General features: G+C 43.3%; 1 protein-coding gene across 9 annotated transcripts in view; it reads right to left on the reverse strand.

The window, feature by feature from the left end:
- The window catches only part of SPATA7 (spermatogenesis associated 7), a 102,426-nt gene that overhangs the window by 44,360 nt on the left and 37,895 nt on the right, over nucleotides 1-20,171 (reverse strand). For 8 of the 9 annotated variants that reach the window (XM_053276590.1, XM_053276571.1, XM_053276580.1 and 5 more), the window contains one exon: nucleotides 16,778-16,825. The exons of the other annotated variant lie outside the window; for it this stretch is intronic. In XM_053276590.1, the coding sequence (XP_053132565.1) occupies nucleotides 16,778-16,825 (48 nt within the window). The remainder of the gene's footprint in view (nucleotides 1-16,777; nucleotides 16,826-20,171) is intronic. 9 annotated transcript variants of the gene reach the window in all.

Genomic DNA, 20,171 nt, shown 5'->3' on the forward strand with positions numbered 1-20,171 from the left:
TTAGCTATACTTCATTAAGAACAAATAACAGAGTTAAACATACAGTCTGGCACTTTGCTTTAAAAGAGAAAAGTATCTTTCATAAGCATGAGTTCAAATAAATACAATCAGGACTGGATTTTTGTTCAGTACTTGATTGTTACTTGTAATTTCAGGCTTCAAACCAAAAGCTATTAGTCATTTATGAGAAATGAGTAGTTTTTCCTGTAAAGTTAATGCAAGTTCTGTTTCACCCTGTGGAGGTGATTCATTGATTCAGCCCTAATGTCTCTGAAGTCAATGAGGCTACACTTATGTGAAGTGATATGTAAATCATCTCAATGAGGTTATTCACAGGACATCAGCCTGGAGCTGCCTGGAGCCCTTGGCTCCCGGCTGCTACAGAACATTTTAGCCCCACTTTTTAAACCAGTGTTAGCCAAGGTTATACAAACCTGTGTTTCATTTAACCTTGACAACGGGGTGTATGAACTGGCTTGAAATCGAGCCAGTTCGAACAGAAACTAGTTCGGTTAGAAGGCTCAACCTTTGACTGAAATGGGTCTGGTTCAGTCTGAGGTCGAACCAAACTGCTCAAGCTGGTTCGGACCTGGTTCACGGGCAGCTTCCCTAAGTGTAGTGGGTAGTAAATCAAAGTACTCATAGTTGTCGCTGTTGCTGGCTCATCCTACCCCATCTGGCCTTTTCCTGAGTCTCCCAGGAGGGCTTTTGCCTGTTTCGGGCCCATTTCGGGCCTTCATCTGCCCGTCTCGGGCCTCTGCACACAGATGGAGAACATTTTTTAACCTCCACGCATGTGCAGAGGTAGAAAAGTGGCCTTCCCGCAAGTGCAGAGGCCTGAGATGGGCCAATGGAGGTCCTAAATGTGTCCAAAATGGGCAAAAGCCGACCCAGCAGACTTGGGGGGAGGATGCCATGTGGAGGGGGAACAACCGCAGTCCTCCCTTCAGCCGGCACCAACTGTGAGTACTTCAGCTTACTAACCGCTACAATCAGAGAAGCTCCCCGCTCTCCAACAGGGCCCAAACAGGCTCAAATTCAAGCCGAGCAAGGTCACTGGTTGATGGGGTGGTCCAAATCCACTTCAGATTCAAACCAAACCGGAAAAACTGTTTTTGTGCACATCCCTACTCAGCAGGCTTCCCTCCCTCCGGCCTGCCGCCATTCAGGGCAGCAAGCCAGGGGGAAGGAGCAGCCACACTGAGTACAGCAGCTGCTCTCATTAGGGCAGCTGCCATGCTCATGCCGAGTGGCACTCTGGGATGCGAGAGGGGGAATTCCTCCTACTCCCAGCTCCTGTCATCGCCGTGCTGCCACCCATGTGGGCATGTGGAGGACAGCCACTGCTCATCTGTCGAGGAAGGCTTTTAGCCTGCTTTCCCCAAAGCTTTTGGCAGCCGCCACTGGAGGTCATGTGCATGACCTCTATGAATGACACAATAAGCATCTGTTAAATAAATTGCTGATAGCTCTTTGACTTTATCATTTGCTGCTGCATTTACTATTTTGTTCTTAAATGTATAGGATTGTATATCATAGAAAAGCAATCATTGTGGAAGTAGTGATAAAGTAATATACCATTTAAAAATGTTCAAACATTTTTTATATTTGGAACAAGCAAGGAGAATATATTTCAATTGTTTTTTTCCTATAAGCCAATAAGATTACACACATGTATATTAAATTCCATCCATAAATAATCATAGAGAAAAGTAAGAAATGAAACTTCAGGAATCAATTGTCTTCAGATGGTATTTTCTTAAGTATAATCGGAGGATACCACCACCACCACCGTTTATTACAGCAACAGGTCCATAAAACAAGAAAGCATCAAACTTGTTGGGCCAGCAAATACACCAATGCATCAATCAGTAAAATAACTGAGAAAATATTAAGGAAAGAGCAATAAGATAAAGGCCGCATTCAGACATAACAGCTAACTGTAGTTAATTGTGGCTGGGGTTCCAATTCAACTTGTGGCTGGGGTTGTGGCTGGGGTTCAATTGTGGCTGGGGTTCCAATTCCAATTGAGTTGGGGTTCCAACTCAAATTCATGCTGCAGATGTTCACCAAACCATGACCAGACAAACTCCAGTTGTGGGAGAGGGAAGCCCCTCCCTGCTGCTCAGCCTCTGAGGCCAATCCCAGACAGCTCCATGGCCCAACTGTGCACTTTAGTGGGGGCCCCAGCTCTCCTTGTTAAAAAATAGAAATGATTCTTCACTATGCCCCTCTTCTGAATCCCTCGAATGCCTTGCATGCACCCCAGAGGAGATTCTGACACCCCATGTGCCATCGCCAGGCTGTGTGCGTGGTCATGGAGTGCGCCAATGGGACTGTGCATTTGCACAAACTTTAAAAAGCCAGTCCATTCCATCTGTGCACTGTATGCAGATAAGCAGGAGTGGGGAATTGTGGAACAGGGCACTTTCTTCTTCTCCCCCAGCCCCGGGGCAGTGGGGCTGACTGCAGGGGCCATAGGTGAGGGTACATCTGTGCAGAGGTGCAGACGATCGGGCAGGGGGCTTGTTTCTGTGGCACCTTAGCCGCTGTCCCCGGGATCAGGAAAGCAGTCTCTGGGATACCCCTGCCCACCACTTTCCAACACACAGCAGCACAGCACAGCTCTACTTAGAGCACCTATGGCCTGACACTCTTTGTGAGCAGACCTAGTCCGCGTGGGCTACTGCACTGGAAGAATCTTTCCCAAAACTAGATTGATCCTGATCCTGCTGGCCCTGCTCATGGGTAAGCATGGGTTGTAAACCACCCAGGGAAAGTGACTGGGCTCCACTTACCCACCCTTTCTTTGAAGAAGAAGAAAAAAAGAACAGATCCCCCTTAAACCTCCCCACTCTCCTCCCTTGTGCAGACTTCCATGCACCCAAAGGCCATCTAGATGCTCCCTTTGTCCTTGCCCAGACACATGCACAGAGGGGAGGGACCTTTAAACACATTCAAAATTCCCAGGTCATGGTCCGCCATTGCACTGTATGCAGATATCCTGCTGTCAGGGGACACAGCTTCACAGCAGCTTGGCTGTGACTCACCTGCACACAGCAACCAAGCTTTCTTTTGAGTCCCCATGGACTGATACTACCTTAAGGGAGTGGGAGAAGGGGATTTTTTTCCTGTCTGTATTCATTTCAGATTTGTCAGGCAATTATCTCCTCTTCCCTCTGATGGTCCTTCTCATGAGTTTTCTGGGGGTGTCCCCATGACCTGTTCCTCTCATGCCTGGCCAGTGAGCCCCATGTCAAGTAGCCAGATCCTTGAAGAAGGATCTCAGTTTACCCAAGACTGATCCTGGTGACCAGCCTTGATAATGAGTAAGCTTGGAGGTCATGAACCCCCAAAAGGGGAAGAGGCTGGCCACCCATTCCCTAACCTCTCTGTGAAAAAGACAGAACTTGGCTGCTAGGGAATCCCTGCTGGGGGGCTGCCTTTCAAAGCCTGCCAATAGCACACCCACCCAAAGCATTTGCATGGACGGTACGGACAAGGAGCTGCAGCATGACCATTAAACCCATTCAAAATCCCTGGATCCAGCCCAGCATGGCCCTGTATGTAAACCTCCAGGCGTGGGGATTCCCAGGAGTAGAGCACCTCGGTCTCTAGATTCCCCAGGATGGCCGCGTTGCCCATGGGGGCACAGGCAGGGGTGCACATCTCCACATGGGCTGGCAGGAGGCACGTTTTTGCAGTGGCTTGGCCGTGGTACCCAAGACATGGAAAGCTGTCTCCAGGGCACCTCTACCAACAGCCGTCAGCCAAGAAGCAACCTTGCACTATTTAGAGCTAATGACCTGACACTCTAATGAGACGTCTGTCCATGGGAGGGGGGAATGTTTTGCTGTCATGCATCAGTAGAGTTTTTGCTCGGTAATTCTCTCCTCCCCCCTCTGATGGTCCTTCTCACAAGTTGTCTAGGGGTGTCCCTGAAACTGAGCACACTCTTGGGCCATGGTTTTTGGAGCAGGCTCCAATGGTGGAGCACTGACAACCCAGCCACCTGGCCCTGCTCATGAGTAAGCCCGAGGGGCACGAACCCCCCAAAGGAGGAAGGGCCTGGCACTGCCTTCCGAAAACTATATTTGAAAAAAGTAGAACTTTGCTGCTTCTGAATCTCTGCTTGTGGCAGCTCCTCAAAGATAAACAGGATCTCTCACACACACACCCATGAAATATTTGCTCCCTGGCCGGAGAGGGAATGCCCTGTGAATGCTGGCTATTCCTGCCATGATAAGGGCATTTGCCAGGGCATACCCACTTGCGTGGACAGTGTGAGCACGTTCACAGGCTGGGTTTGATGTGGCGCTGTATGCAGATCTCCCGGCGCATGTATTCCTGGGAGAGGAGAGTTACAGTTTCCAGCTGGCTGGGGACAGTGGGCTTGCCCTTTGGGGCTGAGGACAGTGGCATGCATCCCCACATGGGCGTGCAGGCTGGCAGGGCACAGGGTTTGATAGCGGCTTGGCGGCAGTTTCTGGGATTGGGACAGCATGCGCCCAAGTGCCCATCCCCACAGCTTTCCTACACAGAACATCCTCCCTCACTCCCCTTAGTCTGCCACTCTTGTGAGAGAGCATTCTGTGGGGGTAACAGGCTAGGTCTCCAGTGTGATGATGTCTGAGTTGGGGCATCACAGCTTTTGCATGTTCAGGTGTAATGGAGTTACAACCTCAGCCAGGTTTAACTGTGGTTAGGCACTACATCTGAATGCGCTATAAAACAACTCAGTGCATAAAAAGAGTTTATTATAACTATAAGGATTTTTTTTTAAGCAGCAAAGGGCCATCGCATATCAAGCCCATGGACACAAAATCAATTACCTACGCCAAAACACACCCTTTTACTAATGAAATGATTACTACTAGATACCATATGTGCATAGTAAAGGTTTTCTAAAATCATGTTTATCCAAGTTTCAAAAATAAAGCAAAAACCAATAATTGCTCCAAATCCATGATTAATAATAACTGGTTAAACTGATATTTACAGAGATTGAGCACAAGCACCTACAAACCTTTCCTATGAAAACGTAATAGCAATAAACAAGAAGACAGCTGTACAAAAACATAAATTCTGTAGGAAACTTATGAAGTTTGTTATGAAAGAAACCTTTCAGCTGGAAACTTTCCTAGGACAGAACAAGTTCTTTTGGTATGAAGTGTAGAGAAAGAAAGGTATTACTTCTCGTATTACCAATTTAAGTAGTATTAAGTAGTTTAAAGTATTTAAAGTATTAAGTAGTATTTTCACCCAGCTTAAGTATTCGTATTACCAATTTAAGCAGTCATGTTTATGAAAATCTATCCAATTGTGCTATTAAAAAAATTAAAAAATAAGACAAGATTTCTGCTCAAAATTATGAATTTTCCATTCAGTATTACATGCATATTTTTTAAAAACTAGGAATCATTAATTATTAATTATTATTATTTTAATAATGATGATGATGTTGTAGTACACTGCCCCATCTCTGGGTAGTTTACAGCAACATAAACAAATTAAAACAGAAATTAAAACCTTAAAACAATTTAAAACCACAGTTAAAACAAATTAAAACAATTTTCTTTCTGACAAGAAAACCACCATATTAGTGTAACTCTGGTCTGGATCACACTTCAGTCTTGTAACAGGGCAATGTGATCACACTGCCTGTTTCTGACCTCCCTTTCTCCAGTGGGAAACAGGCACTGAGGTTTGAGAACTGCTAGCACTCTCACTGACTAGTCCTGTGTTATGCTCCGTGCAAAAAGAGCCAAGCTGCTGCTGGTGCCGCCACCATATGTGGGGCATTTTTGTCTGCTGAGTAATTTCCCCCCTTTCACCCAAATAACTCATTGCTGAAAATGTTGAGTGCATTTTCAACAATGGCAGCTCCCACTTTTTCAAAAACCAGACCTGAAAAGTGGGCAAGAGCACTCTTTGTTCTCCAGCTTCAGTTGCCTCTTTGCCAATGGATGGGGTGCCCTCCCTTCCTCTGGAAGTAAATTAACAGGTAGTGAGCAGGCATGTGTTAATTATTGGTTCAAAGTCAAAACTAATTGTGATCTGCTGTACAAATATGTGAATATTGCAGGGGGTGTAGGACCATAGTGCAGTGGCTTTGCATGCAAAAAGTCTCAGATACCAATCCCTGACATCTCCAGGTAGGGCTTCAAAATCTCCCCATGGATCCCCGGAAAGCCGCTGCCAGTCAATGTCAACAATACTGATCTCGGTGGACCAAGGATCAGACACAGTCAAAGCCAGCTTCATATGTTCAACCTTGACTTGAGCCCTGTTCAGATATCATGCTGTTCAAGTGTACAGATGTCTATACACTCATACATGTTTTTGTGTGAATGTGGTCATTTTAAAGATGAACCTGGGTACCAGTGTTCCATCTAAGGCGTGCGCGCACACTCACACGTTTTTATATGTCAGCTCAGTTAATTTTAGATCCCACTCAGGTTGAAACAGGAAGGCCCCAGTCTGAATGCACAAGCGCACACACTACCTTTATATTGCTGCCTAGAACAAAACTCATTCCACACAGAGATGAAAAAACACTGCTGGGTACAGGCCTCTCAAATGCATGGTACAGATGAGAAGTGTACAGCTGTACTGTGTTCAACAGAACGTGTGAATAACTGTGCCTGTGTACAGAGCTGTACCTACGACACTGTACACTTACTGTATGAGTGTTGAATACAGCATATGAATAAAACATAGCATATGATGTGAATACCACATAAAGATATCCATTTGAAAAGGAGGCTTCAGTTTAATATTGCTATAATTTTATCTATCTATCTATCTATCTATCTAAAGTTTTTACACCCTGCACTTCTGGCACACTACTGCTTGGGGTGGCTAACAACATAATAAAAAGATACATTGTAAAATAAGACTAATAATAAAGTTAACCAAATTTAAGTTAAACAAGTTAAAAGACTAAGCTAAAACCACATTTAAAATTACAATTTTTAAAAAAGTTTCAAATTAGAAGTTATTTTAAAAGCTAAAATCTGAGAACGATAAAAACCAAATTGCATACAGTTAACATTCAAAGGATAATTTAAATCCAACCTTCACCACTACGAAAGGTTTCGCAAACTTTAAGAAAAGAAGAGTTATTTCCAGCCTCTCTGTATAACCTCAAGGAAAGTAGTTCCTTGAGCCATATCTAAACTCACGTCATTATTTTTTGTTATATCATCGTGATATTGACTTTTGTTCTACAGTGGTCCCTCGACTTACGTAAATAATCCATTCCGAACGCACGTTCGGAGGTCGAAATTTTCGTAAGTCGAGGAGCGCACCACGGAAGTCTCAAAGCACTCGTAATTCGAGGAAGCCGCATCTAAACATTCGTAGGTCGAGTAAGCAACTACTTCCGGTAAGCAACTACTTCCGGTCTTTTTTGTCGCTCGTAACTCGAAAAAAACGTAAGTTGAGTAGTTCGTAGGTCGAGGGATTACTGTATTTGTTATTTATTATAATAAATATTTGCCAGAAATGCTGCTGACTACACAGCGGGGAAATGCATGACTAACAAGCAGTAGGTTGCCGGGTCGAATCCCTGCTGATACTATATCGGGCAGCAGTGATATAGGAAGATGTTGAAAGGCATCATCTCATACTGGCGGGAGAAGGCAATGGTAAACCCCTCCTGTATTCTACCAAAGAAAACCACAAGGCTCTGTGGGTGCCAGGAGTCGAAATCAACTTGACGGCAGACTTTACCTTTACCCTTTTTACTGAAGTAGAATGGTGCAAGCATGCCCTTCTACCCCAGTCCCAGTCGTGTGGCTGCTCAGGCTGCTTGCAGCTTGAGCAGCCACAGAACCAGGCAGCTAGAGCACCCGACAGTGGGGAAATTGCAAGGTGCATGGTGCATTGGGGGATTTCTGGAGGCCGGGCTGCATTTCCTCAGCTTCCAGATGACTTGTGTGGGCGTGCACACCGTGTGACCCAAGCAAGTTAAGAGATCATCTGCGAGGGAAGGTAAGAGTGATCTGGCCTTTCCTGCCACCCCGCCATAGAGGGTTGTGTGACCTGCCTAATTTAAGAGCAAATGGAAGTATGTGAAGGTCAAAATGGGCCATTTTGGAAGGGTGGTATAAAAATCAAATAAATAAATAAAATAATAAAAAATAAATAACATTGTTTTCATATTGTTTTTAGCAGTATGTTTTCAATTGTGTGTCTTATGTCTTTTTAAAGTTGTTGATCACTGCCCAGAGCCTCTGGATGGGGCGGTTTATAAATGTAATAAGTAAGTAAGTAAGTAAGTAAGTAAATAAATAAGATGGGTCAATAGATGCCCTTTTTCTGGTGGGCCAGTTCCTTGGAAAATATGTTTTCTGCCATAGTAAGAACTATTGGGTCCATTCATACGTCGTGTTTTGTGCTTATGTGCCCCTTCCACCCTTTCTCCTTGAGTGCTCCATTTAATTAGTCACTTCCTGGTTTGCAGCAAACCATAATTTGGCATTACATATGAACCAGCAAGCTATAGTATAATCCTTGACTACCAGGATTGCGAACCAGGATACAATTGCAAACTATAGTTTAGTGACTCTGATGTAACAGCAAACTAGTATGTTGCAAATGTTATGTGTAAACTGATGCATTATTTCCTCAGCCCTTCAGATCACAATGTCCAGACAGTGTTCCTAATATACTCCATAGAAAAACTGTCAAGTTTCCGCAGCTACTATAATCCAGGCACGGGCATCTACACCTGTCTTATTTGGCACAGCTTTTGTCACATTGCTGTCACACATTCTGCAGTCACAGAATTCCTCCAGCCACTGGTCTCAATCAACATGCTTAGAATGATTCACAGCTTACACATTATACATTTCACCTGCTCTTTTTAGTCAGTCAGGCTCATCTAATCCACATGAGCATGCCTAGTACTCTCCCTGTGGCATGGCAACTTGCCTGCTTTGCTGCTGGCTAAAAGAACAGCTGAAACTTAAATAAATCTTGCATGAAAAACATGTTCAGAGAGCGTGACAATCAGAGTAACATATTTGCTTCTTAAGCAGCAGCAAGGGGCAATAAACAGTTAACAAAAATAATGCAGTGATTCTCTTGTATTTTATAACTCTGGTTGCAATCCTAAGCATGGTTATTAGGAAGTAAGTCCCACTGAATTCAGTGGCCAACATGTTCCACAGCATAACCAGGGCTGGAATGAGGCTTTGTGGGGCCTGGGACACTTAAAGTAGGAGGACCCTTGTGGTCTTGACTAAATGATCAGCATAAGAACATGGGTTGGTTACAAAATATAGCCATATAGCCAGTGTGGTACAGTGGTTAGAGTGCTGGACTAGGACCGGGAAGACCCGAGTTCAAATCGCCATTCAGCCATGATACATGCTGGGTGACTCTGGGCCAGTCACTTCTCTCTCAGCCTAACCTACTTCACAGGGTTGTTGTGAGGAGGAACTCAAGTATGTGAGGAGAAACTCAAGTTTGAGTTTCCTCACAAGTGTTGTGAGGAGAAACTCAAGTACTGCTCTGGGCTCCTTGGAGGAAGAGCAGGATATAACAAATGTTGTTTTTTAAAAATTGTCCCTTTTTTTTGGTTCAGTTATAGTGATGCCCCTGACATCTGTATGTCATCTTTTTGCCAAAGCACTTGTGTACTGCTTTTTGGTGGTGATTTAACATGGTGGGGGTGGGGGAGAATGGCTATGCCACTCATACAAATTGCTTCCAAAGTGGAAGCATCATCTTTCAAAGTAGTTGCATCAGGTGGGATGTCGCTTCCTCCATGCAGGGACTCCACCTGTGGAGGGATTGTAGGTTTGACTCAGAAAGTGAAGCTTTCCATAGAGGAAGTGTTTGTTTTTTTAGAGCACCCAATCTGTATGCTGGCCTTGGGCCGAAATAAACAATACTACTACTAGAGCACCCAATCTGGGCCAGAATTTCTTAAAAGACTGGTCACAACAAAGTCATTGTGTGATGCAGTCTAGCTCCCACTGAAGTCAATGGTGAAAAATCTGTTAATTGTAATGAGTCACAATTGCAGCCTTATTGCTTCTACTTGCTTCTGGATAGCTGTATGGCTAGAGGTCTAAATTATTGACCCTGTTGCCTATTCAAATCTGAGCAGGAGTTGATACAGCTTTTCAGATTTTGCCTCTCTGGCACTACTCCCTTCCTCAAATCAAAGCTGGTTTAGTTAACACAGAGAAACTGAAAGTCTCCTTTTTCAAAAAAGTCTCCTTTTTCAAAAGAACTCCTGTTCACAAACATCAAGGAAGAGAAAACTAAAGCTGAAGGATCATGCTAACCACCACCCGCCCCAGCCAAAGCTAATGTCTTCCAAAGAAGCTTGTCAAATAATTTATTAATACAAAGTCCTTCCAACTGTGAGAGTTTGAAGCCAACTGAAAATCAAGAGTTGCCGTTCTCTCTGCCTTATTCTTTCTTTTTCTGAGGTGGAAAATCCAACACACAAAACTCAAAGAGAAGAGGAGAGAAGTTGTTTGTAGAAACTCAAAATAAAGAAAAGAGGAAAGAACCCCTGACCCCCTTTAACACGAGGAGTATACATCACATAAATATGTAATTTCCTATGTGTAGCTGAGTTGGAGCTGACACTCATGCTCAAACCAGTAACAAAATCTTGATTGAGAAGCAGGAGAGGCACCAGGAAGGGGATGGTGGCAGTGAAAATAAAAATTAAAAAGGCAACCATCCTAAGTATAAGCAGTTCTACCCCATCCTAAGACCATTTACTTCCAAACCAGTTCTACAGATTTCAATGGCACTTCTTTCCAAACAAGTGCGGATAGGATCAGGGTGTGTCTGGGAAGTACATTCTACTGAAAACTAAGCCTTACTTAAGATAATTCCTCCACCAAATACATTTAGTGCCTGATTCTGAATGTGTTTACTCAGAAGTAAGCCCTACTGAGTTTAATAGGACATAAGTATTGCATACCAATGGCCTTAGCTGATTAGCAAAGTTCTTTGGATTTCATTTTTATGGAACTAACTTGATTAATTTAGGAAGAAACAAAGGTGCTGCTGCAGAGTTTGAGGTGGAGATGCTGGAGGAGCTGCTAACAACGGGATGGGGCAGCTCAGCACACAAGAAGTATGCGCTGAGGAGGGTGGATGAGCAAGTGCCACAGCTGAGTTAAGGAAGAAAGGGACTGCTGCAACAACGGATATCAGCAGCAGCATTTTAAAGCAGATGATGCAGGGATACAGGAGGATGGCAGGCAGGGAGAGGTGGAAGGCCCCCCTGGAGATGGGGGCCAAGGAGCACTGGCCCCCTGGGCACCCACCTTAATCCAGCTCTGAGTGCAACATGAGTGGTTCTGAGTCACTCTGGAGGGCTCCTAAGGAACTGCTGGTGGCCTTGCACTTTTGTAAGCCAGAGCACAAATACTTAAAGTAGCATGCCCACACTCTGGGAGTGCTACACAGACTGAAAACATCTAAGTAATACTTCCTGAATGTGGGCACTCTACATTAAGTATTTGTGCTCTTGTGCAAAAGTGCAAGACCGCCAGCAGTTACTTAGGAGCCCACAGCAGCACAGGCAGCTCAGACCCACCAACATTATGATGTAGAACATGTTGACCTATGAGACATAGGACTGAACTCTATGGGTATAATTCCAGTCTTACCTACTTGGAAACCCTAATGGAATTAACTGACACTTAGGATCATCAGCTTAGAGGAAACTTTTGAGCCACTCTCCTTACTAGCAGGTAACAGTTTCCCTAAGGGCAGAGAAAAGGTTTCCCTTTGGAAGCTATGCAATACAAGGAGAAAAATAAAATGATAAACACGGGATCTCTCATTGTCCTCTTTCCTACCACAGTGGTAGCTGGGAACTTTTGACTAATAAACTTGCATTGATGCTATTGTATGTAGGATTGCTTAGGATTCCAACAAATAAATAGTTGACAATGCTGCTTTAGGTATGCAGGTCAGGTCTATGACAGACCAGATGGAAATCATAATTTAAGTTATTAAAATAAATCGACTGATTAAAACAAAGTAAGAATTGAACACACACCCCTCTAGTACATTCAACTGGATCTAGCACCTAGAACATAATCAACCCAGTAGGCATGTTCCAGATCAGTGGCCATATTAACCAGTTGCAAAAGAAGTACTGTGGCACCTTAAAGACGAATAGTTATTGTGGCATAAATCTAAGTGGACTAGATCCCACTTCATCATATGCATTAAAAATCTCTCTCTCTCTCTCTCTCTCTCACACACACACACACACACACACACACACACACACACACACACACACACACAATTAGCAGGAGGGGGATGTAAATAGTGGGGTGAAAGAACCATGAAATACAAAAGGCACAGTCTATAAAATTTCTATGCAACGCTCAAATGTATAAAAGATTAGGTACTGTGACCATTCACAACAGCAGTAATTGGTAATCACACACTCTTCCTAGCTTTGCTATGTTAATTTAACACCTGTAGTGTTAAATGGAGCATTAAGTAAATTAAGTAAAATATATAGTAGGCTCAGAAATTAGAGCATGAGTTGAGTAAAGTAAACAAAAACACCAGTTAATGATTGTGTGAGTTATATACAGCCTTCTGGATGTGGGCGCTAAAATACTCAGGAATGCAAACTTCTGGAAGGTTTGTTCTAAATTAAAATGTTTATTCTTGCTTGCAGATTATGCAAGACCCACTTCCTTTCTAGTCTTGCTTTCACTGCTAGGGTTTTCTGCAAGTGTTTAATGAGATACTTGCTTGGACAGTGAATTTCAGTGCAGCTCAAAATCATGCATAAAAATATGATAATACTTTTCTAATAGTACAGTATATTAAAAAAAAAGAGATTATTATGTATTTGTTATATTTTGGACTGCCTTTCATGACACAGATCCCCAAGGCAGCTTACAACAATTAAAATATTAAAGCAAAACATTAAGCAAAAGCTTAGGACAACAAAAATGTTTTATTGTACTCTCTTAATCTCACAGATGAACAACAGCCACATCAATGGTGTCAAGTTTGCACTCATATGGAGTGAAAGATTTCTGTAAAGATACATATTTAAAGGCACACTTGGCAATGTATTATTTCTAGTGCATGGACAAAATCATTGTATCTGACCCTATATCAGTATGATGCATGATTAGTGAATCATGCAACTAATAACTGTATCAACCAGGATCAAATTATTTGATGTATTGCTATTGGGGTAGACGCATCAGCCCATAAGAAATAATGGAAAATCATCAAAATGTCTTTTAAAATATTATTATTAGTCAGAATGGGATGAAATTTTCAGGCTTGGTAGACCTTTTGTGCAGTTGATGGCACAACCTTCTTAGGGCTTGATACAATCCTCATTTAATGCAAAAGGTCTAGACTTTTTGAGAAGCAAGCAATGCCTGAAGAGGTATTGATTTGAAGCAGGGACGTCAATCATATAACTGTTCTCTCTTCCCTGCTCCACCTTCAGAGTTTTCCATATATGGCATATCACCAGATTCAATGACAAGCAAGTTTTGTGACATCACCAACGGAGAAAAGAAGCATGAAAACAGCCCATCTGGTCATCAGATGAAGCCTGATACAGTCCTATAGGATATGGAAAATATTGTATCAGGTAGTGCCAATATTACTGTAGCAATTTTGCATCAAAACGGATATGATGAAAATGTCGCCAATATAGACTGTATCAAATTGAATCTGATTATTGTCCTGATTTGATTAACAGCCTTAATTATTGTACTGGCTGTTTGCATAGGACATACGTGATATATGTGAAAATATTTGAAATATATATATCGCTAGATGTATATTCTAAATGTGATTTTTTCTTCTGTGACAGAAATAGAATCGGCCAGTGGAGCGGGGGTAGGAGAAGACAATGGAACAGAAATTAAAGGGAAATGTATGAAATTTGTACAAGATGGAAATGGAAAGATTTGACCACCCCTAGCTATAACGTGTTAAGTCTCTGATCTGGTCTGAATGGACATGATGCCGCAACCCTGCTCAAACGACAGGCTGCATCTGCTCAGTGTTTGCAGGGGAGACCAATGACGTTAACTTGACTTTCATCATGAAAGAAAAGAGGGCTATAACTATAATAAACTAAGGCCGCGTTCTCAAGATGAGAACTATCGTGGTTAAAGAGTTAACTGCAATTGGAGTTAACACTCACTCGGAGCGTGTCGTGAGAGCCTGTAATTTCCAAGCAATCCCAATTAAATTGCTGTGGTTAACCTGCATCTAATTGGGATCGCTAATCAGGAACTGATCTATGTATTCCTGATTCTCATGACATGCTCTGCGGGAGTGTGTGGGGCTGGCCAATTATGGTTAACTCTTTCCTCATGATCACTGTCAATGTGAGAACACAGCCTAAATAGAATGTGATGCTGTACAATGAGGAAAGCAGCCCTCAGTGCTGATGGCCCACAAGGACCGCTGACTCCTAAATACTAAGGGAGATCTAGAAATCCTCAGTGGAAGATTTGTGCCTCTTAGCTTCTCTGTGGCTGATCATATGGGGAAAGGAATGGAATAGTTTTACCTCGAGAAGGCAGGGGCATAGTTAGGGGAGAAGGAGCCTGTGTTCATCCCTCTCTCTGCCCCCCCCCCGCCGAATGAGTGAGATAATGAAGAAAATAGGGAGGGACGGAGCTGGGGGACCCCCAGAAGCTGGGGCCCAATGTTCTTTGAACCCTTTCACTCAATTATAGCTACGCCCCTGGGAGAAGAGCGCTTCAGCTGCTGTGTATCACTTCAAGATGCTGCACTCATACATAACCTAATTAGAATGAATGCACAGAAATAGCTACAAAAATAATGAGTCCATACAGAAAACAGATACAGTGCAATAACAGGAGCAATATCCTTTTTAATTTGACAAGCTGACTTACTTCTCCTCCATTGACTGATATACTTTGGAGCCCAGGAAGCTAACATTTTAAAGATCATTACTCTCAATGTTGTGTGTGTTGCAGGTGCAACTGTACATCCTTCTATTGTTTTCTCCCAAGAAACGTTGGAGACACACAGGCAACATGTCTGATAATTGTAATTTCAGATCAGTTAATATTTGCAATGACATTTTCTGTCGCATATTGGATACAAGTCCAATTGATGTATGAATAAATAAGCAAGCTGGAGAGGAGGCACTGAAGAGATATTATAGGTCTCTTGTCAGTACCTAGCAGACAGGTAATATGAGAAAAAGGAAAACACTGAACTTCATCCCATATTAATATGGACTATTTTATTAGCAGTAAAGTTATCCTGATGGGATTTGCTCATCCTCAAGGTTTGACCTATTGCCATATTTAGAGTTTAAAAGAAACCTTCTCTTAAATTAAATTAGACAGGCGGGATTTTTACTTCCCTCTGTAGTATGTAGCACGGCTTGGTTATTTCCATGTTTTTTGTAATCTTCCTGTAGTTGAACCAGGGTCTTTCCAGAAGTGGATTATGTTTTTGTTTGGATTTTTTGCACAATAGCTGCATAGTTTTAATGTGCTATCCAGACTTTAATCCAGGAAGCTGATGGGGTGGGGGGAAAGATCACATTTTCCTGACACATTTGTCCCTAGGAAAATGAGATCTTCCACTTTCCTCAGTGAATGTTCTGTGGAATGTGGTTGCATGAATATCAAGGGCGACCACTGGACCAGTGCCTGAGACAACATCAGTGTCTCTGAGACAACAACAGAACTTCACTGCATGCTTGCACCATTTTGTGAACTAAAAAACAGTATTTAATGGCTGAGTACAAATCTCCTCCCCACATCCAGCTATAGCACTCAAACACAAAACAAAACAAATAAATTAAATTAAGTAACCACAAGGGAGGTTACTTCCCCACTACAGAAACACCCTGCCATTTTGAGATCATTTAGTTTCATTCTCCGAATGATGCCCCGCCCCATCCAGCATTACAGAGCACATCTTCCCTTATACTCCACTGATAAAAGAAAATATCATGAAAAAGGCCTTTCCCTGCAGCAAGTCCACCTTCCCTGAATCCTTTGCATGGGTAGAGTGCATTATTCCACTGGATCTTTCTCAGAGCTGGACCTGCCTCAGAGTATTGCTTCTGGAGAGGAGAGGTGGTCTTGTGGTAGCAAGCATGACTTGTTGCCTTAGCTAAGCAGGGTCCGCCCTGGTTGCATATGAATGGGAGACTTGATGTGAGCACTGTAAGATATTCCCCTTAGGGGATGGAGCCACTTTGGGAAGAGCAAAAGGTTCCAAGTTCCCTCCCTCGCATCTCCACAATACAGCTTCCTGTCTGTAATGTTGGAGAAGCCACTGCCAGTCTGTGTAGACAATACTGAGCTAGATGGACCTATGGTCTGACTCAGTATATGGCAGCTCCCTATGTTCCTATGTGTTGTTCCTATGTTAGTTAACAGGAAAGAGAACTACTTTCTCTCTAAAGCATGTTATGGCATGGATTGTGTAGGTGCACTTGTGAAGGATTAAGTTCTGCCCTTTGACCCCACCCAGAAATAGGTTTAGAAATGAAGGGAATTAAAATTGGGAAACAAATGGCAAAAACTATTTGGCAGGTGTGGCAAAATGATGGCAAATGTATTGTGGTGGGTGGGTGTGAGGGTGGGGTGGGGAGAAGGGTTGTGCCTTACAGGGCAGAAAGAACACTAGATCTTCCTGCCCTGCAGTTCAGACTGATGAAACACAGCACAGTTATTGGTAAGAACATAAGTCATGGTATACCTTTAGCACAAAAATTAGATGCCTCAAAGGGAATACTTACATTTTATGCTGTTTAACCTGCTTTTTGGCACTGAGCAGTCTACAGCCGCTGAAAATAAACAACACAATTCAAATGAGTGAATCAATGATCTCTTAAAAAATTTGCAGTAGTCTTTGCTTAACACTGGCTATTGGTGGGACATATTTTTTACCAAAGTAAGTCTAACAAAATGAAACCTTCCATAACATAAAAGCCTGTCCATATTTTTATATACGCTGTTCTTGCAAGCAGAAGTTTTGTTAAAATGGATTCAATTAGATCTTAGAGAATTTTTTAAAAAAAACAACAACCTTGCAACCGGATTTTACAGGAACAGGCATTGTAATAAAGATTCTTTATAACGTCAGCTGTGTTATACTTCTGCATCTATGGAAAATGTAGCTCAGTTAAGGCACAGTGTGGTCTGTAACTATAGCTCTGGATATATTGTTCCCCGACACAGTAATGTTCAATAGAGGGTATTTGTTTTGTTACAAGTCTTTAATGAGTACAGAACCTCAATATTCCTTTCCATACAGCTGAGAATGTGAGTGGTGATGCATAGAAAAGACGGAACATCAGAATGACCACATTGGCACATTCTGATGGTTCATTTATTCAAGTCAACACACACACACACACACACACACACACACACACACACACACACACACACACACACACACAGCATCTAGTTTCCAATACAGTAAATCCTGTGAATCAGCCCTATCTGAAACGATGAGGTAATTTTATAGTCTGTTTATCCAGCATGACACTAACAGACAGATTAGAGGCATAACTAGACATCTTGGCACCCAAACAACACTAAAAATGTACATTTCTGCCTCCTCCAGATAAGGAGTTAATGTGACATCCCTAGAAATCAATGGCACTATTGAAAATGACAGCTTATTTTAAAGACTTATGGCTGACTTACCACACAAGGGTACGTCAGCTCAGTAATGTTGCGTACACACAAGCTGCACAAAGCATTATACAAGCGTAAATGCATTGGAAATAATGGGCTTACCCTTGTGTAACCTCCTTTGCACAGTGTTTGTACAATTTGCACGCACACATTACTGGGCTGATGCTTGCACAGTGTGTCAGCCAATGGCCACAATCCAACATAGAGTTGGTATGTTTAAGCTCACTGATTTCAATATGCCTAATGCTATGTTGGATTGTGATCACTTCCAAGTAAATAAAGGGAATTTTCAAAGTAAAGGGAATTGCATTCGCCTTTCTTCTCCTGCCATGAGGCAAAAGTAGAGTCATTTTGGCAGAGGTAGCCCACACTATTATGGCGTCTGAGACTGGGCGACAAATGTAGGGGTGTGCACAGACCAGTTGCTGTGGTTCAGTCTGAATCCGAACCGAACCATGGGCCCCTGAACCAATTCAGTTGAACTCATCAACTGGGCCAGTCAGGTCACCAAACCGGCTTGAACCAGTTCACAATCGAACTGCTAGAACTGGCTCAGTTCGCAGTGGATTAGTTTGCATGCACACCCCTAGCCAAATACTGCCTTGCCCTATGCCCCTGGTGTGGGCTAGCCCCCTTTCCAAATCAACCCTTCCAAGCTTTGAAAGTGGCAAGATGAAAGGGTGTGAAACAGGATGCTGGACTAGATGGGCCTCGGGCCCGATCCAGTAGGGCTGTTCTTATGTTTTAACAGCCTTCTCTTTTCTTCTTATTGTGCTTCTTGCAAGCTCTGCAAGAAGTGTGAAAAGCACTCCTTGAAAAGTCTACAAGGTTTGGATCAGTCTCAAAGAGCTGCTCTGATGATGGTGGCAGAAGAAATCTTGTTGCCCTGCTGGCACCCCAATAATCTGCTGCGTGAGGCAGCCGCCTCATCTCATGAAAGAGTTGTCCCTGCCCGCTGACTACAGTATGGGTGGAGAGAGGAAGCAGGAAATCAAAGGGATTGGCACAGCAGCTGGAAGGAGTGCTTGAGTGCAATTCACTATGATTTGAAGATTTGGAGTGCATTGTAGGCTTTCACACTTATACCCCCTCCCTCCTTCCCTCTCACACTTAAATGCTTCATCCTTCTATTGAAGTTAGCCCTGGTGCAGCACTTGATTTGTACAGGTGTTAATAGTAACTCTTCAAACCAGAGTTTACAAGCAGAAGAGGATTTACAAACCTTTATTAAAGCTAACCCATGCTTACCATTAACATAAGAACAGCCCTGCTGGATCAGGCCCAAGGCCCATCTAGTCCAGCATCCTGTTTCACACAGTGGCCCACCAGATGCCGCTGGAAGCCACAGGCAGGAGTTGAGGCCATGCCCTCTCTCCTGCTGTTACTCCCCTGCAACTGGTACTCAGAGGAATCCTGCCTTGGAGGCTGGAGGTGGCCTATAGCCCTCTGACTAGTAGCCATTGATAGACCTCTCCTCCATGAAGTTATCCAAACCCCTCTTAAAGCCATCCAGGTTGTTGGTTGTCACCACATCTTGTGGCAGAGAATTCCACAAGTGGATTATGCGTTGTGTGAAAAAGTACTTTTGTTTGTTGGTCCTAGATTTCCCGGCAATCAATTTCATGGGATGACCCCTGGTTCTAGTGTTATGTGAGAGGGAGAAGAATTTCTCTCTATCCACTTTCTCCACACCAAGTTTGCCCACCCAGATCTAGATGACGTTAGAACATAAGGCTCGTTCACACGATTATAATTAGGGCGGGACATTAATTAGGGTGGAACATAGATGCACATATAACACTGAACCATGATTTGCTCCGAAAACAAGAGGGAGGCTGCATGCTGGTCAGTGTTGAAGTGTTATCTTTGGGTGAGGACCCAGCAACTCTAGTTCCCTCAGCTTCTCCACTACCCTCTGCCTCCAAATACAGGACCAAATTCTGTCTCCAGAGGCAGGCAACTTAGGCACTCCAGCTGTTGAATTACAACTCCCATCATCCAACTACAACCCACAATTTATTGGGGCTGGGGAAGATGGCAACTGTAGTTCAGCAACAGCTGGAGTGTCAAGGTTACCCTCCTCTAGGGGATGCTAGACACACAGAAGACTATAGGCTCGTTCACGCCATTATTATTAGGGTTGGACAAGTGTCCTACCCTAGTTTGGGAGCTGCACATGCTCCCATCTTCTGATCATCTTTGAATTAAAAACAAAGTTGGAGGTGGGGAACTTGACTGTGTGCTAAGCCCGAGCTGGGTAGGATGGTTTTTCCTCCTACCTCGTTACAAAACTAGGGATGGAATCTGAATAGGGCATGCTTGAAATACCCAGCTGGGGCTTAGCACATGAAGCTCCCCATCTCTGACCTCATTTTTAACTCACAGATGATCAGCAAATGGGAGCGTGCACAGCTCCTGAGCTAGGGTAGGACTAGGACACTTGCCCTACCCTAACTATAATCATTTGAACAAGCCTTATGTTCTAAT

Source organism: Hemicordylus capensis, chromosome 1, assembly GCF_027244095.1.
Source record: "Hemicordylus capensis ecotype Gifberg chromosome 1, rHemCap1.1.pri, whole genome shotgun sequence".
NCBI classification, from domain to species: Eukaryota; Metazoa; Chordata; class Lepidosauria; order Squamata; family Cordylidae; genus Hemicordylus; species Hemicordylus capensis.